Raw genomic sequence first — 27,881 nt, forward strand, 5'->3', positions numbered from 1 at the left:
TTTCCATAAGCTAGTCACATCTTTGGAATGTGACTACTTCTGCATTTACTGTCTGAGCCTTCCTTTTGACTTTGCTGTAACTTTGAGAAATGCCTTATGCACTGCTCCTGTTTTCACAGCATGCACTGTTGTGTCTGCCCTGTGCAGCTCCTCAGCTTGTGCTCGTGTGGTCTCTGCTGCCCTACACATATTCACAGCATTTTCCTGTGTCAAATCTTACACATGCAACAGTCTTTCTTTGAGTCCATTATCTGGAATTCTACAAACTATGCTGTCTCTAACTAGTCGGCTTCTCAAATCTCCAAATTCACAGGACTTACGCGGTGTGTGAAGGTCAGCTAAGTATTGATTGAAGCTAACCACTGGGAAAAAACATATCTCTCAAATGTGACGATTTTACTTAGAAAAAAATACTCAAATTTTGTCATCAGAATGTCCAATGTAAAAACTGTCTCATCAATTTGAAAGCTGTTTTAGATGTCCAAAGCACCTTTGCCTATTACATGCATAAGAATAGATGCTTTCAATTTTTCATCAATCCCTCCTGCTCCACTAGCAGCTTAATATATACTGAATCACTGTTTGAAGCATTTCCAATTATCAGTTAGATTGCCATAAACTGCACAGGTGCGGGAGGACTTAACTTATCCATGATGGAAGCTCTGAGCCTCTCACCTGAATCTCCCTTAGTGAAACCGGTGACTTCTGAACTTCTGGAACAACGTGCTCTATCTTGCCTCACTGGCCAGCTTCTCTCCATCACTTGCTGCTCACACCTTTCCTTCTCACACAGTTTCTTTCTCAGTCGTGCACGGTATTTACTTACTCTCTCTGTTTAGACCTCATGCCATCTTCTGACACCATGTTATGTTCTAAATAAAGACAAACTTGGCGTTATAGAACATTTTATAACTGAACTGCGGCTCAACCCTGTGCACACGCAACCAGGTCACTCTTGTGGCTTCCAGTTCGGGGTGAGCACCTCACATTGCCCACTGGCGACTGAAGTTCTTTATTATGCACACATAATAACGCAGTTGCCAAGCATTTTAATTCACCATCCCACCCCATCTGTGACCGCCTGCACTGTTACAATGAGACTCAATGCATGCTTGAGGAACAACACCTCGTCTTTCATCGGGGCATGTTGAAACCTGCAGGACTCGATGTCAAATTCTCCATGACTCATTCTTTCCTTTCTGCTTGGTATAATTTTTGCTCAGTTCTTTTATTCGTAGAGTCTTTCCTGCTGGGCATGAACCACAACTTTGCTATATAACACAGGCAGGAAAGAATACTGTGTTTTTAACTACTGCTATAACTGCCTCCATTAATCCATTTGCCTCCACCAATCAGAGGTATTATCTTGTTCTACACAGCTCTCCCCTATCTTTACTGTCACTTTTCTTCCTTGCATTTCCAGTACTGAAAAGGGGTCCCAGAACTGGAACTGTTTCTCTGTCTACTGCTGCTGCCAGATCTGCTGAATGTCTCCAGCATTTTCAGTCTTAATTAGCAGGAAAAGAGCTTATTTATAGTTGTTCAATCTTGGAGACTGGAGTTTTAGACAAAACAATTAACAAATAAATACATGTAATCAAGAGTTACAGTAATAATAAAATCTATGTTGTTCATATTTTGAAATGGTATAAAGGTCTCACATAGTGTGTGTAGCCTTGAATAAGACACTTGTGTTAGTTTAAATTAAAATAAAACCATGAGCCAGAAAGTCTACAGTCTTTGTAACCCTTAACTTGTTTATCTCTGTTGTTCAGTGGGAGGGGTGAAGAAACTTTAGATGTATGCCCATTATTAGAATAAAATACCTAAACTCCCATAATAAGCAGCAATAATGCTCTTCATAATCTATCCAAAATAGCTTGGCATATACTTTCAATTGCATTCACATGGTTATAGATTAACGTAATAAAATTGCATTTTTGACACATGCCCTATATTGTAAATTATTTACAAAGTTCTCCCAGCACTGCACATTTCCTTTCTAAATAGATAACAAGACAACTTAGTAAAATTATACCAAAATGGATAATAATGTTAACAGCAGTAGCCCAAGATAATTACTTCATTTAAATTTTCCTCCAAGTGCCTAAAGGAATGTCCCCAATGGCCCATGGAGCCCCCACTTTGTGCATTATCTCATCACTTCAGTCTTAACTTTAATCTAACAGTGGAGTGTGCAAATCACAGATATAAAGATGGGCAAAATTTCTTTGCCAAGAGATTGAAAAGCAATGAAGTAGTTAATTTAGCAGGGTTGGTTTTACCTCTGGTGTAAAAACACAAATATGATTTTAAGTTTTGAACCCTGCCTGGATAGTTTTAATGTGCAATTGCTAGGAGATCATCCTGAATGCTATATTGACAATGTACTTCCTTTCAATTCTGTAGCAACTCCCAGTGGTACCAAATCCATCAGACTGTGTCAGAATATTGCATGAGTTAAAGGACATCCGAAGTACATAAAGCACCACAGATAAAATGGGTATTCATGACCCGTGTATTATTTCAAATATGAACAGCATAGATTTCATTATTACTGTAACTCCTGATTACATGTATTTATTTATTAATTGTTTTGTCTAAAACATTTTGTCTAAAATTCCAGTCTCCAAGATCGAACAACTATGAATAAATTCTCGTTCTGCCAATTAAAACAGAGAAAGCCGGAAACATTGAGCAAATTAGGCAGCATCAGTAGAAAAAGAAACAGATTCATCAAGTCGAGAGGAACAATGAATAATAAAGATGGATATTACAATCTGTTCTTTGGAATTTCAGAGGCTCATTCTCTAAGTGGCTACATCGCTTTATGTTTTCCATCTGCTTTTCCTCCTAGTTTCTCTCTCAATGTCACTCTCATTCTCATTCTCACACTCAAGCACACATTCAAGCACACAGATCCCATATTTCATCTAATTGATTTTGCAAAATAATTACCAATTTCCTGAACTATCTTACCCCTGAGCATTTCAAATCTATATTTTATGTTTTATTCATTACTTGATTCTGGTCAAGATTGGCACCAGCTTACAACACTCCCTCAGTCAACATCTTCCAGATAGCTCACAAAAATATCTCTTTTTACTTCGTTTGCATCTGTTTTTCACCTTAAATATGTTTGTGAGACTGTTAGAGCCTGCGCTTTACAATTTGGAGATTGTTTGAGTGATCCAGCGCTTTGCCGTTTCCAAGAAGGTTCCAGGAAGTGTGCACATACTCGGATGGTCTCGATGCAAAGAAATGTCGAGACGGGGCGCAAGCCGATGTTCGACTCCAATTTGCTGTTTAAAACGTCCATTAATTGCGAATTAGAGGGTTGAGGAAGATTGAGACATCGAGGTGAATGTGGAAGGTGAGCAAGATTTTCAGCACCAACTGCCTGCCTTTTGATCACTGCCAGAGTGATATTCTGTGAGCAGCCTATCACTGTATGGCTTGCTGTGGCAGCCAGCTAGGCCTCTCTGCCTCATGTGATGTCCCTCTCCTTCGATGAACGTCAGTGGTACCGGGATGGTACAGTGGTGCTGCGTTTATGGTCTGTGGACATTTTCAGACTAGTGTTTTTAATATTCTGTGTTTTTTATCACCCTTTTCTTCACTGTTTTGTTGTGTGAGGGAAGGGTGTTTGGGAGTTAATGTTCTGTTGTGTTCTATTTTTGAATGTTGACACCTTCACCTACCTGGGAAGCTGTCTCACCACCTCCTGCAGTCTAGATTGAGAGGTCTCAAACAGATTTGCAAAAGCTGGGCATCCTTTGGCAGGCCATGGACATGTGTGTGGGAAGAACATGGCATCTGGCTGAAGACCAACATGGCAGTCTACAGAGCAGCTGTCCTGACTTCTCTGCTGTATGGCTGTGAAACATGGACCCCATACTAAAGGCACATCAAGATACTTGACCAGTTCCACCTATGATGCCTTCACAAGATCGTGGGCATCTCTTGGCAAGACAGAGTTCCCACCACAGAAGTGCTACGAAGGGCCAGGAGCTCTGGAACAGAGACACTGATCATGAAGGTTCAACTTTGATGGTTTGGACATGTGGTCCGGATAGAAGATAACCACCTTCCAAAGATGGTATTCCTTTCTGAGCTGGCACATGGCACCAGAAAGTAGGGAGGACACACAAAGTGCTACAAAGACTGCGTGAAAGTGTCCTTGAAGGCATGCAATATCCCTATGACTGGTTGGTAGACCTTGGCCAAATCCGCAATGCCTAGCGCCTGGCGGTCTACAAAGGCAGCAGCACGTTCAAAGAGCAGTGGCTGAAGGACCTTGATCAAAAGTGCCAGGACCACAAGAAGAGACAATTCGACCCTTCAATGGCCGTAATCTGCCCGACCTGTGGGTGCATCTGCGCTTCCCAGTTCGGGCTTCGCTTTCGTCAGAGGCGTCACTCCCAACAGACTTCCAAGAAGAAGATTATGTGAATAGCTATTTCTGGGTCACATGACTTCCTTCATTCCTTAAATTACTATAAATAAAATGTAGCTAAATAAAATCATAATGCCTTATTAGTAAAGTAAACAAAGATTTTTCAGTAACACAAGGTTCTGTACACGATGGAAATCTTAAGCAACACACACAAAATACTGGAGGAACTCAGCAGGTCAGGTAGCATCAATAGAAATGAATAAATAGTTGACTTTAGGACTGGTATCCTTCATGATGACTGGAAGGGAAGCGGGAAGAAGTCAGAAAAACAGGGTGGGGAGGGGAGGTACCAGCAAGAAGATGATAAATAAAACTAGGTAAGGAGGAAATGGGGAATACTTTTCGAGGCCCCTTTGCAAACATCTAGGCCCTATAGGTGATCATTGCAATTTTCCCAATCCACAGCTTCTAAAGCTCTTTACTCTCAATTTATTTTTAATATTTGAATGTTTTAACTAACTCAATTGTTTCAGAATCAATTCCCCGGTCGGGTTTGTGCCTGTGCGCTGATGGTTTAAATAGTTTTGCCAAGCTACAACCATTTCATGATGTGCTGTTGTCAAGCAACTGGGCATGGCTGAGAATTGCTCTTCCATGTAAATTCATCTTGAATTCCTGCAGCATGTTGTTTCACTTACAGCTAATACCATATGTACACTCATCACACAGTGTCCTGACCTCACACAACACAGGCTAAATGTTTGCTATCAAGTAATCTTCAAAAGAAATATAGAGTCTGGAGACCTAAGTATTTCAGCAGTGGTCAGAATATCAAATCCAATTCCCTTGAAAGAGAAAACGACAGAAACCTCTCCAAATGAGTAACTAATTAACTGTTCTTGACTACACCGGTCCTGATCTTTATTCTTGAAACCAAGCTTGCAGTTTGTTAATGAATTACATCCAAGTAGTTTAATCCTAATCAAAAACATTTTAGGGAAGCTACCGATGAGGTAGACAAACTTCTCTGGCTGTGATTTAAATTATTTCATTTTATTCCGGAGCTCCAGAACAACTTTACTGGTCAATACTTCCATACCATTTAAAATATTTTAAATTAGTGATGTGATTTTTGATTAATTAAAAACAGAAATCTGCAAGTATATTTTGATGGTGTTCACTAGGCTTTTAAGTAGACACATGAATATGAATAGTACATCTTGTTCCAGAAAATAATGAATGACCTTGAACGTGTTCAGTCCAATTCTCCAATAGGTAAAGCTGAAAGTCCTAATTTTGCATCTGATGTTTGCAGACTTCAATAGCTTTCAATAGGTACATTTAATGTCAGAGAAATGTATACAATGTACGTACATCCTGAAAATCTTTTTCTTTGCAAACATCCATGAAAACAGAGGAGTGCCCCAAAGAATGAATGACAGTTAAATGTTAGAATGCCAAAGCCCCCCCCCCAGCCTCCCCCTCCCATGCATAAATAGCAGCAAAGCAACGACCCCCCCCAACTCCCCCACCAGCAAAAAAGCATCGGCACCTTCCCCACCCCACCACGCACTCAAGCATGCAGAAAAGCATTAATAAAGACAAAGACTTGCAGTACCCCAATGACTACTTGTTCACCCGGTAATTCAACAGGCTGTCTCTCTGCCTAAAAAGGAAAAAAGAGGTGTCCCTGCTTCATGGCGAGAGGGGAGTCTTAACAAAACAGCTCGCCGATTTATGGTGTTAGAAGTCTTTTGCATCACTTTTCCTGAGCTCTGTGCCCAAAGCACTCGGGTCTCTGGGCACATAGCCAGAAGCCAGCTCACTGTTTTTCATCTTCCGTCTCCCACAATGCACCAGGCGGCGGCACTGACCTCGAGTCTGCCCGCCTCTGGAGCCGTGAAAATCCAGCACCCTGAAGGTGCACTAGTCTTCCAGGCCGCGTCCTTGGCATATTGAAAAGCAGCCAATCATGAGACCCTGAAAGTGGGTTCCATTTCCACAAATAACAGAAGGCAGCGTGTAACTCCAGGTCAGGGTCTTCAAAAGAACTCTGAAAAGGAAAAAAAGAGATATTAAAGATAGAAATAGAGCTGTTTCTGAAGACGCAAGCAAAGGAGTCGCTGTTAGGTGCCATCATCCTCCTAAGCTCTGCCTTTATTTAAATATTATTTATATCTTAACTTAAGATTTAAATGAAATCTTGCAACATTACTAATGTTACTAACACACTAAATGTTCTCTCATCCTATGTTCTGGTTCCTAATTGGTTCAGAGGGAACATGGGATTAATACAAATTGTTTTCCCACACAAACTAGAAAATACCTTGTCAGTCTTCTCACATCTTCATCCTCAATCTCCCTCACTATTTCTGTCTTTCTCTCCCCCTCTCTCTTCATTGCCAAACTGCATACATTATTTTAAAACACAATGCATTCAAGCAGTTGACTCTCAAGGGTCAAGCAAACATGATAACTTTGAAGCAACATCATGAACATTTCAAGGACACTTTTAAGGCTTTAGAACATGAGAATGTGGAAGCAATTAACCAAGCACACATTCAAACACACCCGCAATTGCCTACGTCTCTTGCAGCCTCTGAGATTTCCTACTTTCTAATCTCTGATCCATGGCAGAACTCAGATGATGAAACCTGTGTCATTTGCTATCTCGGGCAGTGTGTCTGACCTTACCACAATTAAATCATACTGTCTTGGTGAAGGGTCATTGACCTGAGGCATTATCTCTCTTCCCCTTTCCTCAAATGTTGCCTGACAACTGAACATTTCTAATGTTTTCTGCTTTTTTTTGATTTTTAAAAACATATTGCCAACCCCTTAAGAGGGTTGCACAAATAGAAGAGTGCAGTGTCCTTCTGAGTTAATAGTTTCTCTTTCTGGGTTTGATTTTTAGGTAATACCTGAAGGGCAACCTTTTTACACGGAGGCCGGTGGGTATATGGAGTGAGTTGCCAGAGGAATCAGAATCAGATTTATTAGCACTGACATATGACATGAAATGTATTATTTTGCATCAGCAGTACAGTGCAAATACATATAAATAAATAAAGCAAAGGAAAGGAATAAATGAGGTGATCTTCTTGGACTGATCAGAGATCTGATGGTGGAGGGGAAGAAGCTGTTCCTAAATTGGATGTGGTTCTTCTGATTCCTGTACCTCCTCCTTAATGGTAGTAAAAGAGAAGATGACATGTCCTGGATAATGAGGGCTCTTAATGATGGGTGCCGTCTTCTGGAGGCAATTCTCCTTGAAGATGTCCTCTATGGTGGGGAGGGTTGTGTCTGTGATGGGGTTGGCTAGGTCTGTAGCTTCTTGTGTTCCTGTGCATTGGAACCAGTCAGAATGTTCTCTACAGTATATCTGTAGAAAATTTGCTAGTCTTTGGTGACATACCAAATCTCCTCAAACTCCTAACGAAGTAGAACATTTAGGGTTGTTTCCTTTGTGATGTCATCAATGTGTTGAACCCTGTTGACACCCAAAAACTTGATGCTGCTCAATCCTTCCACTGCTCAGCTTCCAACGAGGACTGGTGTTTGTTCTCCCATCTTCCACTTCCTGAAGTCTACAATCAGCTCCTTGTTTCTGAGTACAAGTTGTTATTACAATACCACTTAACCAAATGATCTATCTCACTTCATCATCCGAGATTCCACCAAGAGTAGTGTCATCAGTGAATTTATAGATGCCATTTGATCTGTGCTTAGCACAGTCGTCTGTGTAAAGAGCATAGAGCTGTGGTCTATGCATGTATTCTTTGGGTGCATCTGTGTTGATAGTCAGCAAAGAGGAGATGTGACTGTGGTCTGCTGATGAGGAAGGTGAGGATCCATTTTCAGAGAGAGGTACAGAGGCACAGGTTTTAAGGCTGAATATTAATGCTGAGGGTATGATAGTGTTGAACGCTGAGCTGTAATTGATAAACTGCTGCTTGAAGTATGTCTTGCAGTTGTCTAGGTGTAGTAGAGCAGAGTGGAGAGCTAGTGAGATTGCATCCACTCTAGACCTTTGGTGGCAGTGGGAAAAATGCAATGAGTCTACATCTTTGCTCAGGCGGGAGTTAATTCTAACCATAACCAACCTCGACAGGAAGATGAGGGCGCAGGTACGATTACAATTTTTAAAGACATTTCAACTGATAAAGGTATAGAAAACGTTCAGAGGATTTTGGGGAAAATCCAAACAAATAGGACTAGCTTAGGTAGACACGTTGGTTAGTATTATACCTTAAGATGGTTGTATATTCTTAAGATGCACCTTTTTGAAAGAAGCTTAATTTTTATTTTTGTAAATTAATTTCTCTGAGATGGACCCTATACCATTTATCACCAATTCCTGAATGCTGCAGGATGGACTTTTGTAGGGAGTTTGTTCAGCTTTTTTCAAGAGTATATGGCTATTCCTAAAACAGTTTGTAAAGCAACAATTTCATTGTGTGGGTTTGTGCATTGATTAAATACGATAAAAAGGTCACTTTGTGGTACTGAGGAAAGTGCTGTGAAAGTAAAGAGCTTTAAGTCAGTTGCTTCCAAGTTGACCAGGCAGCACTGAAACTCCTGCTAATACTCTTCCAGTTCTGAAACTAAGAATAACCAAAGGGTTGTGATCCACAAAAGCACCTATCTTCAGCATTCCTGGGGGTGCTGCTCCTGCTGTTGTATTTAATCTCAGATCTGTGACTTCGTCTCCCTGGATCACAGTTAGTGTATTAGGAACTAAGTAGCACATGCATTCTGAGTTTCTGTGTTTTGCCTTATGTGAAGCAGAGACTTTAAGGGATGGATATAAACTTCCTCTAGGTTCATCAAATATATAACAGTATCACACAAGAACAGGGATTTTGGCCCATGATCTCCGTGGCGACTATAACAGCACATGTTTCATATCCCTCTATCCCCTGCATGATCCTGTGCCTGTCTAAGTGCCACTGTTGTGTTGGCTTCCACCACCACCTCTGGTAGTGTGTTGCAGACATCTCCACTCTGTGTATAAAACAAAATTGCCTCTCAAATCTCCTTTAAACTTTCTCCCTCTCAAATTAAAGCTATGCCCACTGGTTTTGACATTTCTACACTGGGAAATGGGCTCTATTTACCCTATCTTTGCCCTTCATAGTTTTATAAATCTCTATTAGCTCTCCCTTCAGCCTTTGACACTCCAAAGAGATTGTCCAATCTCTCCTTATAGCTAATAGTCTCTAATTCAGGCAGCATCCTGATGTACTCCTCAGTGCCCTCTCTAATACCTCCACATCTTTCCTGTAATGGGCCAACCAGAACACAATATTCCAAATGCAGCCTAACCAAAGTTTTGCATAGCTGCAAGATAACTTTCTGATTTATAATGGCCTAATCAATGAAGGCAATCATGCTGTACACCTTCTTTACCATCAAATCTACTTCAGTAGCCATTTGCTTTCTTTACCACTCCAGCTACTCTTAATTTTTGAAAAATATAGTCATAGTCATACTTTATTGATCCCGGGGAAAATTGGTTTCATTACAGTTGCACCATAAATAATTAAAAAGTAATAAAACCATAAATAGTTAAATAGTAATATCTAAATTATGCCAGGAAATAAGTCCAGGACCAGCCTTCTAACTTCCAATCAAGGCGGTCATTAGTCAATGTGTCCAAGTAACATCTGGTCCCTCCCCCTGCTCTCCTTTTCCTTCCTCTCCCTCCCACTACCCCCCTCTCCCTTCCTCCCCCCTCTCAGCATTCATTTTGAGAGGACTAGAATATAAGAACAAGGATGCGGTGATGAGGCTTTATAAGGCATTGGTCAGACTGCATGTGGAGCACTGTGAGCAGTTGGCAGTTTTGGGCTCCATACTTAAGAAAAGATGTGCTGGCATTGGAGAGGGTCCTGAGGAGATTCACGAGAATCACTCTGGGAACGAAAGGGTTAATGTATAAGTAGTGTTTGATGGCTCTGGGCCTGTACTCACTGGAGTTTAGAATAGGGGGTTATCCCCTTGAAATCTATCAAATATTGAAAGGCCTAGATAGAGTGGATGTGGAAGGATGTTTCCTGTAGTGGCTGGGTCTAGTTCTAGAGCAGTGGTCCCCAACCACCGGGCCGCGAGGAAACGATATGATTTGGCGATATGAAACGATATGAGTCAGCTGCACCTTTCCTCATTCCCTGTCATGCACTGTTGAACTTGAACGCACGCGAGGTCATCAGTAACCCAAAACGCAAATGACCCAAGACATGCAAAGGAATGGGTCTGTGACCCATCTGTGAATGTCCCCGGTGAATTATCCATGTCAGCACGGGAAAAAGATCAAATCCTCGAGCTTGCAAATGATGGTGGGCTGAAAAGTATGTTTGACATAACATCTCTGCCGGCATTCTGGATCAAAGTCAAGGCTGAATATCCTGAGATAGCCACGAAAGCATTGAAAATGTTGCTTCCATTTCCAACATCATATCGCTGCGAAGCGGAGTTTTCTGCAATGAATGCAACGAAAACTAAATTGTGGAATAGACTGGACTTAAGGAACCCCCTTCGAGTATCGCTGTCTCCCATCACCCCTCGATAGGACCCTCTTGTTGCAGGAAAACAAGCCCAGGGCGCCCACTGATTCAGCAGTATTGGTGTGTTGCAATGATTTTATATGTTCATACGAGGAAGAATGTTGTCAATATTAAACTGGTCCATGGTGCAAAAAAGTTTGGGGACCCCTGGTCTAGAGGGTACAACCTTAAAAACATATGTCCATTTTCAACAGAGATGAAGGGGAATTTCTATGGCCAGACAGAGGCTGGTGAATCTGTGGAATTCATTGCCTTAGACGGCTGTGGAGGTCAAGTCATTAACTATTGTGACGAGCATTTGGTCCATGATGACAGATGAGAAAAGCTCGTTTAACTTAACTGCCATTTTTATTACGATAAGCACAAAAATAGACCTGGCGCGATAACCCATGGAGAGAACTGCTCAGTCACATACAGGCGGGGCAGCTGATTATCACACACTTTGGTTACAGTCGGGGTGACCCACAAATACATGAGCGAACAACTGTATAACCCAAACTAAAATGTAACAATAAATGAACTGGAACATCCCACCATAATCCCACGAACGCATTTTAAAACGATAAGCAGCGCTGGCCGCCAAGAATGCTGGGGCAAGCTGTGGATGATGCTCCCCTGGAGTGCCACACTGCCTCCACCTGAGGGGTCAACCATCCCCGGCAACACCAGAGACCACAACAAAGTCCAGGAGACCCGGTGCTGGTTGATGCAGCTGCTGGGTGCTGGGGTGCAGAGGCAAGAGGCAGGGCATGGAGTGTCACTTCCGTCCTTCAGCCTCGCTGCATTGGTCGTGGCTAAGGGCTGAGAGGCTGCCAGCTGATCCCGGTGCAGTACGACTGCCCTCTGCCACTCAGGCAACTGCACCTCATGCATCACCTCGGAGGTGCAGTCGAGTACCTCTCCCAGCCCTTCCAGTGGCTTTCCAGCTTGGGGGATAGCCCCTTCTTCCGGGAGGGGCAGTAGACTCATATTCGGTCTCCCCCAGTAAAGTCCTGTCTCTGGCCGCAGGCATCATATGCCCGTTTTTGGTGGCACTCTGGTTCTGCTGAGCCGCATCGTGGACAGCCTGCAGGCACCCCCTGAGGTGCTACAGGTACTTCAATCCGGCCTCCCCAGGAATCTCTGGCTTGGTAGGAGGGCCAGACACCTGATCAACCCAAACATGAGCACAGCCAGCGTTTCCCTGGTGCTTTCCTGAACTGCTGTCCCGTATGCCCACAATAACAGGGGAAGGTGGCGATCCCAATCGCGCTAGTACTGGCTCACGAGGATGGCAAGCTGCGTAGCTCGGGTGCAGTTAAAGCACTCCACCGGTCCATCACTCTGCAGGTGAAGGTGGCTGGTCCACATTTTGGTGATTACAAGCCACCCTGGCCAAACACCTGTGCCTTGAAGTTTTAAATCTTCCAGCAGAAGTGGTTGAGGCAAGTTCGATGTTGTCATTTAAAGTTAAATTGGATAGATATATGGGCAGAAAAGGAATGGAGGGTTATGGGCTGAGTGATGGTTGACCCCATGTTCCTGCCAACGCATGGCGTCTGATGCCCTCCGCCACGCAGTCCACCCAAATGGCCCATCCTGGGAGATGCCAATGGAGGGATTCTGCTGCAGATCTCGAGCAGCGCTTCCCTCATGGTGCTGCCTGCTCGGCATTTCCCAACGGCTGCGCTGGACTGTGGCATGGCACTGGTGCGGGGCAGTTGTGGGCCACATGGCCTGCCTCGCTACACCGGTAGCAGAGATCGCTCTGTGGCACAAGGCAAGGCTGGTGCGGCGCTGGTCATACATGTCTCACGGGATCCTCCACATCAGTTACTCCTCCACCTCGGTGATACAAGCCCAGGCTCATGGCGTGTGGGGCGACTCTGGAACACCTTGGGGGTTTAGATGTCAGGTGAACAGGCTGTTGAAGGTGCTTCGGCATCAGCGACTTTACAAAAGCGTGGAGACCAAGCTCTTCCTGGGCTGCAGGAGGGGGTAGCCATGCTGAGCACAATGATGGAGATCTGCTGCAAATGCCATGAGATTTCTCCCACGTGATGCCGTCTACTACCCGGTTCTTCCTTCGTTGCTCCTTCCGATGGCCTCCGCTCAAAATGCCGCTACAAGGGCCCTGAGGTCACACTGCTCAGCTGTCGGCTGGCGTTAGGTCGAAGAGGGCCCGTAGGGCATCCCTCTCCAGTGCCAGGGCAAGGTGCACTGCCATCTCAGTGGGTCTCCACCCTTTGTGCCATGCAGCAAGTTTGATTTGTGCTAGGTAAGGCTCCAGGTGGCTGGTACCATTGTATCTGGAGAGCTTCAGAGTGGACCTTGTGGCATTAGTTGCTCAGGCCTGTTGGTCTTCCTCTTGCTCTGGCAGCACTGGTGGTGCCTGCCATGTTGCCCATCCTTCCATAGCTGTGGCGTCTTGGGTTCCCTGGTGTGAGCCGCGAGGGAGGCAGATGATGTGCTCTGCCGAGTCCACTGGGTTGGCGAGCCTGGATAAGCTGGTCCCTTTGGGGTCCCCTGGGAAGGCACGATGCTCCGGTCACTGGTCCTCCCTCCGGCTCAGTGTCCTGTCTTCGGGAACTCAGTCCGGGGGTGGGGGGTGGCATACTGCTTGGTCCCTCCACTTACTCCCCGGCTTTGAGAGGATTAATATATCAGCTATGATGGAATGGCAGAGTAGACCCAATGTACCAAGTGGCCTAATTCTGCTCTTACGGTCTTATTATTTGTCCCATTTATTCCTTGCAATTGATTTAATCATTCTTGCCTACCCCTTCATTGATTGCACTATTGTGTGACTGGACTCTCAAACTAATTTAATAGCATTCTGCCATAAATTATAAACACTAGAGATTCACAGATGCAGGAAATCCAAAGCAACACACGCAAAAAGCTGGGGGAGCTCACTAGGTCAGACTGCATCTATGGAAAAGAATAAACAGTCGATGTTTCAGGCCACGGCACTTCTTCAGGACTAGAAAGGAAGGGGGAAGAAACCATGATGAACACTGACTTCTCCAACTTCCGCCTCCCCCTTGTACCCCATCCGTTATTTATTTATATACACACATTCTTTCTCTCTCTCTCCTTTTTCTCCCTCTGTCCCTCTGACTATACCCCTTGCCCATCCTGTGGTTTCCCCCCCCCCCTTTTCCTTGTCCCTGGGTCTCCTGTCCCATGATCCTCTCATATCCCTTCTGCCAATCACTTGTCCAGCTCTTGGCTCCATCCCTCCCCCTCCTGTCTTCTCCTATCATTTTGGATCTCCTCCTCCCCCTCCCACTTTCAAATCTCTTACTAGCTCTTCCTTCAGTTAGTCCTGATGAAGGGTCTCGGCCCGAAACGTCGACTGTACCTCTTCCTAGAGATGCTGCCTGGCCTGCTGCGTCCACCAGCAACTTTGATGTATATGCCTGTCTAAATGTCTCTTAAGGGCTGTAATTGTACCTGATTCCACCACCTCCATCATCGTTATGAAAGATGAAGTGTTAACAGTTTTTAAAGGGCATAAAGGTAGATCAAATTACTGGGCCTGCCCATGTGCATCCTATGACACTGTGGGAAGCAAAGGAGGAGACTGTTCAGTCCCTGGCCGTGATTTTTGTGTATATGTTAGCCTTGGGTGAGGCACCGGAAGACTGGTGTTATGCCTCTATTTAAGTAAGGCTAAAAGGACAAGCTGGGAACTAGAGGCTGATGGGCCTTACAATGGTGGTGGGAAATTTACAGGAAGAGATTCTGAGAGATGGGATTTATTTTCATTTGGAAATTTAAGGATTGATTGGTGTTAGTGTGACTTTGTTTATGGAAGATCGTGCCACTCAAATCTGATTGAGCTTTTTGAGGGGATGCCCAAGAAAATTGATAAAGGCAAGGCAGTAGATGTTGTCTACATGGACTTTGACAAGGTTCCACTTGGCAAGCGGATCCAGAAGATTCAAATTCAAAGGATTCTGGGCAAGATAGGAAAACTGAAATCATAATTATTTTGGATCAGAATTACTTTGAATCAAATGTATTTCAGATTGGAGATCTATAATTAGTGGTGTCCTGCAGAGATTGGTGGTGGATTCTTTATTGTTCTTCATATATATATATATATATGTATATATTAATGTTTTGGAAGAGACTATAGGTAGCATGATTAGAAAGTTTGCAGATGACACCAAAACTGGTAGTGCAGTGTACAGTGAAGAAGGTTGTCTAAGTTTATAATAGGATCTAATTCAACTGGGAAAATTAACAAGGGAAAGGCAGATGCAACTTCTAATAGGCAAGACTTGAAGTGATGAAATTTGTAGTTAAATGAGACAGGACATACACAGTGAAAGGCAAAGCTCTGTGGAGAGTTATTGAACTATGAGACCTTGGGGTACAAGAATGTAGTACCCTAGCTATCTGTGTTGTCACTTTCAAGGAACAATGACTTGAATCCTAAAGTCCCTTTGTTCGTCAATGTTGTGTATGTGGCTGGGTTACACAACAAAACTATAAATAAAAACGCTAGAGACTGGAGCTAAGTTAACAGGGCTTTTTACTTATGGAACCCGAACTGAACACATATATACAGATCAATATGTGCCTAATAGCACATGCTCAACAACATGTTACTACAACATAAAGTATTCCCATATTATACAGTAGGCTATATGGTACACTCCTCCCCTTTTATTTCAATAGTGCATCAACTTTTTTTTTACTGGGGGCACTATGCTAAACAAATATGTATACCCTTGAGATACAAACGCCTACCAGTTATTTACTTAGTAACTTAATAATATCAAATTATAACAAAGTAACATAATAATATTATAACTCAGGTCTCTGGCGGAGGTCTTCCCTGCCCCTCTGAGTAACGTTTGTCAATAAACTTGTTTGTTTTAATACAGATTTCCATATGAAAGTCATGAAAAGTTGACCTCTGGGCATAGAGAGTTTCCATGGTCTGCTTCAAAGATGACTTGCCACCAACTAAAGAAGTGGTTGGTGATCTGCTGTCTCTATGAGTTATTCAAAAGTCGGGGCAATCCAGTGACTCACAGAAAGATCAGTACTTTACCAGTGATCTTTCACCACTTGATGCAGCAGTTGATTGAAATCCTGTTGTTCATTCCATTGTTCTTAAAGTTCAGTTTTGCTGATATTAAGGATTACCTGCAGTGCTGTCTGTTTGGCTCAAGAGGGAGAATTCCTACAGATGCACATTCAGCACAAGCGTGAAAATACAACAGTAGAAACCTTACAGTTTGTTGCCAGAATTCGCCTCTGTTTTGATGCTGTTTCCCAACTTCTTTGTGAAAAACAAGACACGTTGGCTGAGGATTCAAAGTATGTACATGCAAAAGAAACTTTTCTGCAAAGGATTAAGTGTATGATTCTCAATGGAGGAAAAAATTGGTTCAAGATTTACCTTGTGCGAAAACTGTTCTGTTTGAATGGAATTGACCTTGTCCTCTGTTAGGTTTACCTTCTTTCCCAGCAACCTGGTTTTCATTTATTTCACCACCCTCAGTAATTTCTCCCTGAAGCTGGTTGCTATATTGTGGGTGGCGACCATAGCGACGACGAACAAAGTAAGGTGGGTAACGCTGTCTTCTATAAGGAGGGCGATGTTGCTGATTTTGATAATCTTGGTTTTCTCCATCTGTTGCCGTCTCTGCTCCATCTCCTTTCTCTCCCCCTTCAATGTTCTGTTAGTAATTACGTGGCGGACCTCGGTGGCGAGGGTTGCAGTGACGTTAACGATTTCTGTCCGCGGATACTGGCTTCCTTGGACTGAAACTCCTCTGGGACCAGTTACGTTTGCTGTTTCTGCACCCTTTTCACCTTCCACTGCGTCGAACTCCACGGTTTCACCGTCTCCAACACTGTAGAGGTATTTCTGTGGGTTATTCGTTTTTATAGCAGTCTGAAGTACAAACACATCTTCCTTTGTATCATTCCTGTTGATGAATCCATATCCATTTCGTGCGTTGAACCACTTTACTGTTCCAAGAACCTTTGTTGCGATGACTTCCTTCTCCCCGGGGGACTTGGGTTTGTCTGGCTGTTGCTGCTGCTGCTGTTCGGATTGCTGATCCATCTCAGCCTCGCTCATGGTGTTGACAGGCTGTGTGAGGTGGTTGTGGCTCGGGCTGGTCTGGAGTGGGGCTCCTGCGCTCTCTCCGCTTCTTTCTTCTCTCTAATATAATTCCTTTCCACTTTTTCTCTCTCCAGTTGCAGAAGTTTCGTATTCCTTGCTTGTATTGTTGATCTAGTTTCTTCACCCTTTTCTGATACTCCTGCAAAGTGCTTTCCTATAACTGCTGTAGCTGTCTTTTCAGAGATGTCAATTTCTCCTGGTACATCTGCTCTTTTACTTCCGGGTAGTCTCCATCACCCTGCTTATTGACAATATCTGTCTCCCTTGCATCCTTTGTATCTTCAACCGAGTCGCGGCCACGGATACAGCGTCCGTCCTCAACATCGATGCTGTCTAGCTTCTCCTCATCATTGTAATAGTCGACAATGGGTGAGAGGAGAGCTGTGGACATCTTCCCCGCCGAGCTGCCTTCCTGAGTTGACACACCTAGTGCCTTGATGGTGTGCCAATCCAACTGGATTTTCCTGAGCCATTCACATCCCAGCAATGGTGGTCCTCCATTTTTCAGTACATAGAAGTTCAGTTGCCATGTTTTCTCGCCATAGGTCACTGTCACTTTAATTTTGCCTTTGGGACGCACTTTCTGTCCTGTGTAAGTTTTTAGCAGCAGTTTAGTTTGTTTCAGCGGTATGTGAGAAAACAGTCATTTGTAGTCATATACAGAGATCACTGTTAAAGCTGAGCCTGTGTCCAACTCCATTTTCAGTCTCACGCCTGCCACTTGTGGAGTGAACCTTGTTATTCTTCGATCATCTGTCTCTTTCACGCTGTGAAGTTGCAGACAAGACAATTTACTTTTGTCTGAGTCGTTTTCGTCAGAACTGCTTTCTTCAGAACTGCCTTCTTTCATTTTGTGTACCTTGTTGTATTTTCCTTCCTGGAGTTCCTTGTTTCTCTGTAATTTGCCCTTTTCCCATTGTTTACTAGCTTTGCATACTCTGCCAGTGTGGCCTATTTGCCACAGTTCCAGCATTCTTTGTCTTTAAACCAACAGAGTCATGTGACCTGTTCCCACAACGGTAGCATTTCTTTCCTTCATTTCTGTTCAGCATGTTCTCACAACGGTAACATTTCTTTCCTTCATTTATGCTCAGTGACATTTTATTCGTAGCATATTCCAGAGATTTTTGTTGCCTCTCTGAAGCACCTCGTGTGGCTGTTTCTAATGATATTGAGATGTTTAGCACTTTCTCTAATGTAAGGTCTTTTTCACCCAGGAGCTTCTTCTGTGTGGTTTCACAGTGCATGCCACACACTAACCTGTCCCTCAATGCATCCGATAGACCAGCTCCAAATTGAGAATGTTCTGATAATTTGCGCAATCCAGCACAATATTCAGAAATGCTTTCATTTTTGCTTTGATTCCGATCGTAAAATTTAAATCTTTCAGCAATGACCGGTGGTTTCGGGTTTAAATGCTGTTGGAGGGTGTCTACTATTTGCTTGAACGTTTTGTCAGCTGGCTTTTCAGGGGTTAACAAGCTCCATAGCAGGCCTTACGTTTTCGCCCCCATTACACTAAGTAAGACACTGGCTTCCTTTTCTTCATTAACGTCATTAGCATCACAATATAACTATTCTTTCAATATAAGTTGCCCAGTCTTCAATGCCACTATCGAATGTTGTAATGGTTCCAATTAACGCCAAGCTTATTATGTTAATTTATCCTTGTTAGGTTAATTTAGTTTCATTCCCTTGTTAATTTAACCCCGGTCCCTTGTTTTTGACTCACGTGACCTTTTTTTTGTTAGTGTCACGAGCGTACTCTGGCTAGACATGTGTGTCACTCCTTTTTTTAAATCTCCCTTCTGAGGCAGGCAGACCCTCAGCCCGGGTCTTCAGCACTGGCTGTGGTCTTGCCTGCACGCGCCGCGACTCCAACTGTGTCTTTCGGTCTCCTGATGTTCTCGACTTTGGCTGAACTCCCGCTTCCTTTCAGACTCGCGGCCTCACTCTGCCTCTTCTGAGTGGCGTTATCAATTAAAACGCGGCGTTCCGATACGATGCAGGTTCATTAACCTTGTCGCCAATTTGTCGTGTATGTGGCTGGGTTACACAACAATATCATTAATAAAAACACTGGAGACTGGAGCTAAGTTAACAGGGCTTTTTACTTACGGAACCCGAACTCAACACATATATACAGATCAATATGCGCCTAATAGCGCATGCTCAATGATGTGTTACTACAACATAAAGCAGTCCCATATTATACAGTAGGCTATATGGTACAATCAACATTTCTACGTCCTACCCCTATTTGACTTCCAAAAATGTATTTCTTCTCAGCTGTTTGGACTAAATTCTATCTGACAAAGTTCTGTCCAACTTTGCACCTGATTTATAATATCCTGCTGTAGCATAAAGCAACCTTTTTTTTCAATCCACAACACTGGCAACTTTCATGTCATTCCCAGACTTAACAATCGTACCTCCTGCATTCACATCCAAGTTGTTGATATACATCACAAGCAGCGAAGACCCCAGCACTGATTCCTACAGTGCACCGTTGCTCACAGGCCTCCAATCAGAAAAGCACGCTGCCACCACTAAACCAGATTTGGACCTGTGAAGCCACTGGATCTTTTGTGTCTTTATCTTGGAACAGACTATTATGTGGAAGCTTGTCAAATGTTTTACTGAAGTGTGTATGGGCAATATCTACTGCCCTGCTTTCATCAGTCTTTTTCCATGCTTAGCTAGCTCCTCAAAAAAACTGAATTAAAATAATGAGGCAGGATTTTCCCTGCACAAACCCATGTTGACTGTCCCTGATCGGCCCAAGCTTTCACAAATGTACTTTAATCCTATCCCTTAGAATTGTCTACATTAATTTCCCTACCATTGACATAATGTTCTCACAAATGAAAAATGGGAAAGCAACTGCGTATTGAGTTACATCTGGGGAGTGGGTGGAGAGAACAAAGGCAATGTCAATGATGAAGTAGAAACAGCGTTATACTGGTGACACAATGCTCTGAGTGCCATCCAGTTATGGTTGAGGAAGGGCAGTGACAGGAAAAATAATGAACAAACTCAGTGAGGCAGCAATGGAGTGTTTAATTTCCGCAATTTGCATTCATCCTATCACACAGTCAGCTGCTGCAGTTTATTTGACTACTGTAATTGTTTTCCCATTTGATTTGAGTTGTGTTTAGTGAAAGTAATTGAAATTTTAATTTGAAACATAAAAGTTAAACAGTTGAATAGCAACTGCCAGATGTTGCAGAAAGACAGTTTCATGGACTTTAGAACTAAAAAAATACATATTCAAAGTTGTGAGAATAAAGGTTGGACTTCATGTTGCAGCTGTACAATTCTTGGCTGCACAATACCTACAAGCGGCCAAAGTGATGTACCTGCCCATTCACCTCCTCCCTCACTTCCGTTCAGGGCCACAAACAGTCCTTCCAGGTGAGGCAACACCTCAGCTGTGAATCTGTTGGGGTCATCTGTTGTGTCTGGTTCTGCCAATGTGGGCTCCTCTACATTGGTGAGACCTGTCATAAATGGAGAGGCCACTTCGCTGAGAATCCCTCCTCCATCCAAACATTTTAATTCCAATTCCCATTCCTATTCTGACAAGACCTCCTCTTGTGCCACGATGAGGCCACCCTCAGGGTAGAGAAACAACACCTATACTCTGTCTGGGTAGCCTCCAACCTGATGGCATGACTATGGATTTCTCCTTTCAGTAAAAAAAACCCGCCTTCTCCCCTATTCTTTTATTCCCCACTCTGGCGTCTTACTGCTTCTCACCTGCCTATGACCTCCCCGGCTCCCCTTCTCTCTCACTTTCTCCTATGGTTCACCCTCCTCTCCCATCAGATTCCTTCCTCTCCAGCCCTTTATCTTTCCTACCCATCTGGCTTCACCTATCACCTTCTAGCTATCCTCCTTCCCTGTCCTCCACCTTTTTATTCTGGTGTCTTATCCCTTCATTTCCAGTCTAGAAGAAGGGTCTCAGCCTGAAACAGCGGCTGTTTATTCATTTCCATTGATGGTGCCTGACTTGCTGAAGTCCTCTGCAACACACACAAAATGCTGGAAGAACTCAGCAGGCCAGGCAGCATCTATGGAAGAGTCAACTGTCAACATTTCAGGCCAAGACCCTTCATCAGGACTGGAGAAAAAAGATGAGGCCAAAGTGAAAAGGTGGGAGAGAGGGGAGGAAGGACTACCAGGTAGAAGGTAATAGGGGAAACCAGGAGTGGAGGAGGGGTGAAGTAATGAGCTGGGAAGTCGATTGGTGAAAGAGATGAAGGGCTGGAGAAGGCGGAATCTGATAGGAGAAGACAGAGAGTCACAGAAGAAAGGGAAGGGGGGTGGGGCAGCAGGGGGATGGGTAGGTAAGGAGATAAGGTGAGAGAGGGAATGGTGAAGGCAGGGGGCATTACTGGAAGTTTGAGAAAACGATGTTCATGCCTTCATGTTAAAGGCTACTCAGATGGAGTATAAGGCGTTGCTCCTCCAGCCTAAGTGTGGCTGCATCGTGGCAGTAGAGGACGTGTCAGAAAGGAAATGAGAAGTAGAATTAAAATGGGTGGCCATTAGGACATCCCACTTTTTCTGGTGGATGGAGCATAGGTGCTCAGCGAAGCAGTCTCACCATCTATGTCAGGCCACACCAGGAGCACTGGATAAGTAGATGGCCCCAACGGACTCACAGGTGAAGTGTCGCCTCATCTGGAAGGACTGGTTTTGGCTTTGAATGGGAGGAAGCGTAGGGGCAGGTGTAGCACGTGTTCTGTTTGTAAAGGTAAGTGTCAGGAGGGAGATCAGTAGGGAGGGATGACTGGGCAAGAAATTTGCATAGGGAGTGACCCCCGTGGAAAGTAGAACACTGGGAGGGAAGGATGTGCCTGGTGGTGGGATCCTTTTGGTGATGGTAGAACTTCTGGAGAATTATGTGCTGGACACAAAGGCTGGTGGGGTGGTAGATGAGGTCAAGAGGAAACCTATCCCTGCTGGGGTGGCAGGAGGATGGGGTGAGGGAAGACATGCATGAAATGGAAGAAATGTGGTTGAGGACAGCATAGATGGTGGAGGAAGTGAAGCCATTTACTTGAAGAAGAAGGACATCTCCTTAGTGCTCGAATGAAAAGCCTCAGCCTGAGAGCAGATGTGGCGGCGACAGAGGAAATTAGAGAAGAGGATGGCATTTTTACAAGTGACAGGGTGGGAAGAGGTATAGTCCAGGTAGCTGTGAGAATCTGTGTGTTTATAAATGATATCAGTAGATAGGCTGTCTCCAGAGATAGAGACAGAAAAATCGAGAGAGGGGCAAGAGGTGTTGGAAATGGACCAGATAAATTTGAAGGCAGGGTGGAGGTTGGAGGCAAAGTTGATGAAGTTGATAAGCTCCTCCTGGGTGCAGGAAGCAGCACCAATACAGTTGTCGATGTAGTGTAGGAGAAGTTGGGGGGTAACACCAGCTTGGGTTTGGAACATGGTCTGTTCCACTGGAACATAGCTGACCAAAAGGCAGGCATAGCTGGGACCCATGCGAGTGTAGCACAGTGATGTAGCGGAAGCACGCTGGGCCCACAACACAGAAGTCGATGTATCAAAACCATCCTCTGTTGGCAGCATCAATTTACTTCTTCCCTAGCATTTTGTGTGTGTTGCTTGGAGTATTTTGTAGTTCTGGTTGCTACATTGCAGGAAGGATGTGGTTAGCCATAGAGAGAGAGAGAGTAGAGATTTATCAGAATGTTGCCTGGAGTAAGACCTTAAAACGTAGGAGTATAATTAAGCCATTTGGTTCATCAAGTCAGTTCTGTCTTTCAATTATAGCTGATTTATTTCCCCCCTCAACCACGTTCTACTGCCTTCTCCCTATAACCTTTGATGCTGTTACCAATCAAGAAGATATCAACTTCCGCTTTAAATAAACAAAATGTCTTGGCCTCCACAGCTGTCTGTGGCAATGAATTCCCACCCTCTGGCTAAGTAAGTTCTTCTTTGCCTCTATTATAAAAGGATGTCTTTCATTTCTGATGATGTGACCTGTTGTCCTAGCCTCTCCCACTATTATTGGAAACATCTTCTCCATGTCCACTCTGTCTATGTCTTTTAATTGTTGGTAGGTTTCAATGAGGTCCACCCTATTTCTTCTGCCTGTGAGTACAGGCTCAGGTACATCAAATACTTCCCATGCATTAACCCTTTCATTCCCAGGATCATGCTCATAAACCTCTGGACCCTCTCTAATGTTGGCACATATTTTCTTAAATATGGAACCCAAAACTGCTCTCAGTACTTCAGATATGGTCTGACCAATGCCTTATAAAGCCTCAGCATTATATTCTAGTTCTCTCGAAATGAAAGATAAAATTGCATTTGCCTTCCTTACTATCGACTCGACCTGCAGGTTGATCTTTAGGGAATCCTACACTAGGACTCCTAAGCTCCTTTGCACCTCTGAATTCTGAACTTGTTCCCCATTTCGGAACAATGCCTTTATTCTATGCATCAAACTGGGTGGTCATACTATATCCCACCTGCCATCCTTTGCCCATTGTCTTTTAGCTATAAGAAGAGGTTGGATAGTCTAGAACAAATGGGGTTGAGGAGTTACCTTGCAGAGATTTATAGTATAGAGTAAGAGGGTCATCGATAGGGCTGATAGAAAGACCCTTATTTTCCCAGGGCAAGTATGTCTGGAAGTTGTGGCCACACATTGAAGGTGAGAGAGGAGAAATCTGAAGGTTAGGTTATCTGGAATGAGTTACCAGAGGAGATAGTAGAGTCAGATCCAATCATAATTTTTCAAAGGTATTTGTACAGCTACTTGGAAAGGAAAGATTTAGAGAGACTGAACCTAATTCAGGCAAATGGGATTAGCATCAAACTTGACCTGGATGTGGCGGGCTGAGAGGGCGCATTTCGGTGCTGTATAGTTCTACAATTCAACAATCGTGCTGGAACTGTGAAATGCAGAACATGCAATGACTGGAAACCTGCATCAAAAGAGAGTGCTGAAAATACTCAACACATCAGGCAGTATCCAAGGAGAGAGGAAAACGGTGTAAATGCTACAACTATATGACCTTATTACAGAACTTGCCAGTGCTGATAAAAACAGGAAAGACCAGATAGTTGAAAAGTGTTGCATTCAGTTTTAACTATGTACCCAATCAAAAGATGGAAGTCAAGTTCCTGGAGTTTATGTTGAACCTTGTACGACACTTTAGAGATCAGAATGGAAGTATGATGGAAAATTGAAGTGACAGCCTGCTGGAAACTTAGGCTGAATGGAAGTGTTGTGTGAAGTGGCCATACAGTCTATGTTTGGTTTCTCCAGTCTCCAACCCACTACCCCAGCACCCACCACATTACTAGACCTACACAGTCCTGTACTAATGTGCATTGTGCCACTGAACCTATGAACCTATTCTGAGATTGAAATGTTAATATCACAAGTTAGTGTTTCAATTGCAGAGCATTCCACTTTGAGAGTACATTGATAATTAAAGCCATGTTTATTACAGCTTCCTGTGGTTTTGTGTGGAAAATACTAGGAGTCTGCAACTAACTTCCACAATGTACTGTGGACAAATAAGGCTTGCTAATGAGAATGAAAATTACACTTTGCTGTGTACATACATCTATTGATGCTTCTGGACACATCTTCAGTGATGTTCCCGGAATCATCGGGTGTTTCGGGTCTTTCAACATCATACAACCTGCTCAAGAAATTAACTGAAACAATTCTCAGACAGTGAAAAAATTAAGTATTGCCATTGCTCTGTTATCACAGATAATCACTACTGTCACTTGTTCTTTCTAATTATTTTAGCCTGAAGGACAACCACAAAACTATTTGCAGACCTTAAGTGACTCTTTGGAGTGCCGACAGGAACATTGGAACTTCAAAGAAATGAGTGAAGATGGAGATCCGGCCAGTAAAACACATGCAAGTATTAAGACATGATCCTGCTCACTAAAGCTGTCCATTAGTTTCAGTTTTGCTGCAGCTTCTCTTTGTCAATTTATTATGGAGGGTGCTAAACCTTAAGACATATTCCAAGGGACAAAAAATATGTTACCAGGATGTTGCCTGGGCTTGTGGACCTAACTTACAATAAAAGGGTGCATGATATAGGACTTTATTCCCTGGAACATAGGAGATTGATGGGTGACCTATTAGAGGTATGTAGACTCCTGGTAAGCCTCAGGCTCGTTCAGCTCGCTTTCGTCTAGGGGGAGCAGCCTCTGGCCCCGCCAAACTGAGTAATCAATTTTGTGTGTATGCTGTGTGATGTACCCCACACCGCCAGTTAACTGACAGCACACAATGTACATTTTACAGATTACACTTTACAGATCTTACTGGAACCATGTAATTAATAGAGATACAATATAAAAGGAAGGTAAAAGGCGCCAAACTTATCAGAGTTCAACCACTTTGTGCACAACTGTTGGAGCTCAATTAACAGAGTCTTCTTTCCACCATTCGATCTCCTGCAGCCTGCCGCCTGGGACCAACCACAGTGGTCGACCAGAGCACGTCCAGCACGTCCTTACTCTTTGGTTCTCCTCCTGAAAAGCCCTGGGCCTCGAACTCCCTCTTGGGTCCGATCCTCGCCCAGCTTCTCTCATCGCATCTCCTCTCTCTGTCCCCATCGTGCCGTTTGCCCAAAGCCCGTGAAAACAATAGCTTACAGACACACAAGAAAGAACAACATCTATCCTAATTGGTTAGCAAATGAATACAATTCCCATTATCAGTAATTATAACTCAAACAAGCTGCTACCATTAGCTCAGCAGTTAACATTACAGAGAAGCCATTTTATTATAACATAACAAAGAAGCCATTTTATTAGCCTTAGCAAATAACATGAAAGAAGAAATCCCTTACAGGTATATATAAAATCATGAGGGGTGAAAGCATATAGTCCTTTTCTCAGAGTAGGGGTGCTAAAGTCAAGAGGGCATATGTTTAACATCAGAGGCAAGAGATTTAAAAGACACATCGGGGCAGCTTCTTTATGCAAAGGGTGGTGCATATTTGGAATGAACTGCCAGAAATATTGGTTAGGTGGGCGTATTACCAACACCCCCTCTTTACATACTGTACAATCATCTGGGAAGAGGTATAGGAGCCTGAAGACTCACAATCAATAATTCGGGAACAGCTTCTCTCCCTTCATTGTCAGATTTCTGAATGGTCTATGACCCAATGAACACTTTTTCATTATTCCTCTTTTAAAGTACTATTTATGTTTTTCGTTGGCACTGGAAGCATGGTATCACCTACGGACTGCCCCAGCACATCCTTGGGCTGTTTTGGCAGTTTTGATGCAAATGACACATTTCACTGTATATTTCGATATTCATGTGACAAATAAAGCTAATATTTATCATTTCTTTATTCAGAACTTAAGGTAATATCAATTTCAGTTCATCTAGTCAATGGCATTGGAATGGAATTGCTGATTTGGGCTTATATGGCTGAACTGAAGAAATGCAGGTTTAAAGGTAAAATTTGCACAAAATCAACAAAGTAGAACACATACAAAGAACATGTTGGGTAGATGAAAATAAATGGAGTGCATGGGCAAAGATAAAGATAAAAAGTCAAGTTGCAGTTTCAAACAGAACACTAGACTGCATGCTGTTGAGGAAAAATCTGACAATGATGAGAGTGACACAAGATTGGACAGCCTTGAGATTTACAATGTGAAAGCTAGCAAAAGACCAGCAATATGGCTTACACCAGAAATGAATGCCAAATTAATTAAAATTGAATTGGACACTGACTCAGCTGTTTCAGTCATTCCACAAAATGAGTTGGAATGGCATTTCACAGGGACTGAACTGAAGCCTGCAGATGTCCAACTAAGAACTTATACTAGAGAAAAGATAACTCTTGTGGGAAAGACTTTCGTAATAGTGAAATACAACCAACAAGCCGTAGAGGGCTTGTATGTGACAAAAACAGGAGGGCTAGCATGGAGAGGATGTGAGTAGCTGAGACAACTACAACTTGATTGAAGATCCATCCACCATCTGCATGCCACATCCCCAACAATAAAGCCATCTGAAAGTTTATTAAGAAGTGCACTGGATGATACCTCAGCTGTGTTCCAGGATGGCATTTGAAAACTCAAACATATTAAGGGTAAAATTGAGTTAAATGAAAATGCCACACACAAGTTTTATAAAAGTCAGTCCTGTTCCTTCTACCTTTCATGATGAAATAGCCAGTGAGCTAGATCACATGGGGACTGAAGGAATTCTTTCCAAGGGTGAGTGGAGCCCATGGGCAGTGCCAGTTATCCCAGAGAGAAAAAGGATGGGTCTGCTAGGATCTGTGGTGATTTTAATGCCACCATCAACCCTTACCAAAAGTAGATCAATACCCTCTGCCCAGGATAGAGGGTATCTTTGCAAACCTTTCTGGAAGGAGACACTTCAACAAAGTGGACATAGCTGAGGCCTTCCTGCAGGTGAGATGGAAGAAGAGTCCAAAGTATTTGTCACTATAAACACTCACAATATGCTTACTTTTGGAGTAGCATCTGAACCTGCACTCTGGCAGCAAGCTATGGATCAAGTGTTACAACTCCATCCAGGCACTCAGTGTTACCTGGAGAACATCATTGTTACTGGTGTGGGTGACAAGGAACATCTACAAAATCTCAAAGTAGTGTTAAAAAGATTAAAAGATTATGGGCTCAGAACATAATGCAACAAGTGTGAATTCTTTAAACCAAGCATCACTTACTGTGGTCACACCATTAACAAACAAGTATGACACAAGTGTGCTGTGAAAATTCAAGC

General features: G+C 43.4%; 2 protein-coding genes and 1 pseudogene across 2 annotated transcripts in view; 2 read left to right on the forward strand and 1 right to left on the reverse strand.

Moving 5' to 3' along the window:
* Positions 1–27,881, forward strand: part of LOC140197081 (uncharacterized) — a 71,465-nt gene that overhangs the window by 26,399 nt on the left and 17,185 nt on the right. The window contains exon 6 of the mRNA XM_072256998.1: positions 24,894–25,014. Coding sequence (XP_072113099.1) covers positions 24,894–25,014 — 121 coding nt within the window. The remainder of the gene's footprint in view (positions 1–24,893; positions 25,015–27,881) is intronic.
* On the reverse strand, positions 16,156–17,047 carry LOC140196950 (Y-box-binding protein 1-like; annotated as a pseudogene).
* Positions 26,512–27,881, forward strand: part of LOC140196056 (uncharacterized) — a 50,093-nt gene continuing 48,723 nt past the window's right edge. Inside the window, exon 1 of the mRNA XM_072254763.1 lies at positions 26,512–26,576. The gene's annotated coding sequence lies outside the window, so the exon portion shown is untranslated. The remainder of the gene's footprint in view (positions 26,577–27,881) is intronic.

The sequence above is a fragment of the Mobula birostris genome, chromosome 4 (genome assembly GCF_030028105.1).
Source record: "Mobula birostris isolate sMobBir1 chromosome 4, sMobBir1.hap1, whole genome shotgun sequence".
NCBI classification, from domain to species: Eukaryota; Metazoa; Chordata; class Chondrichthyes; order Myliobatiformes; family Myliobatidae; genus Mobula; species Mobula birostris.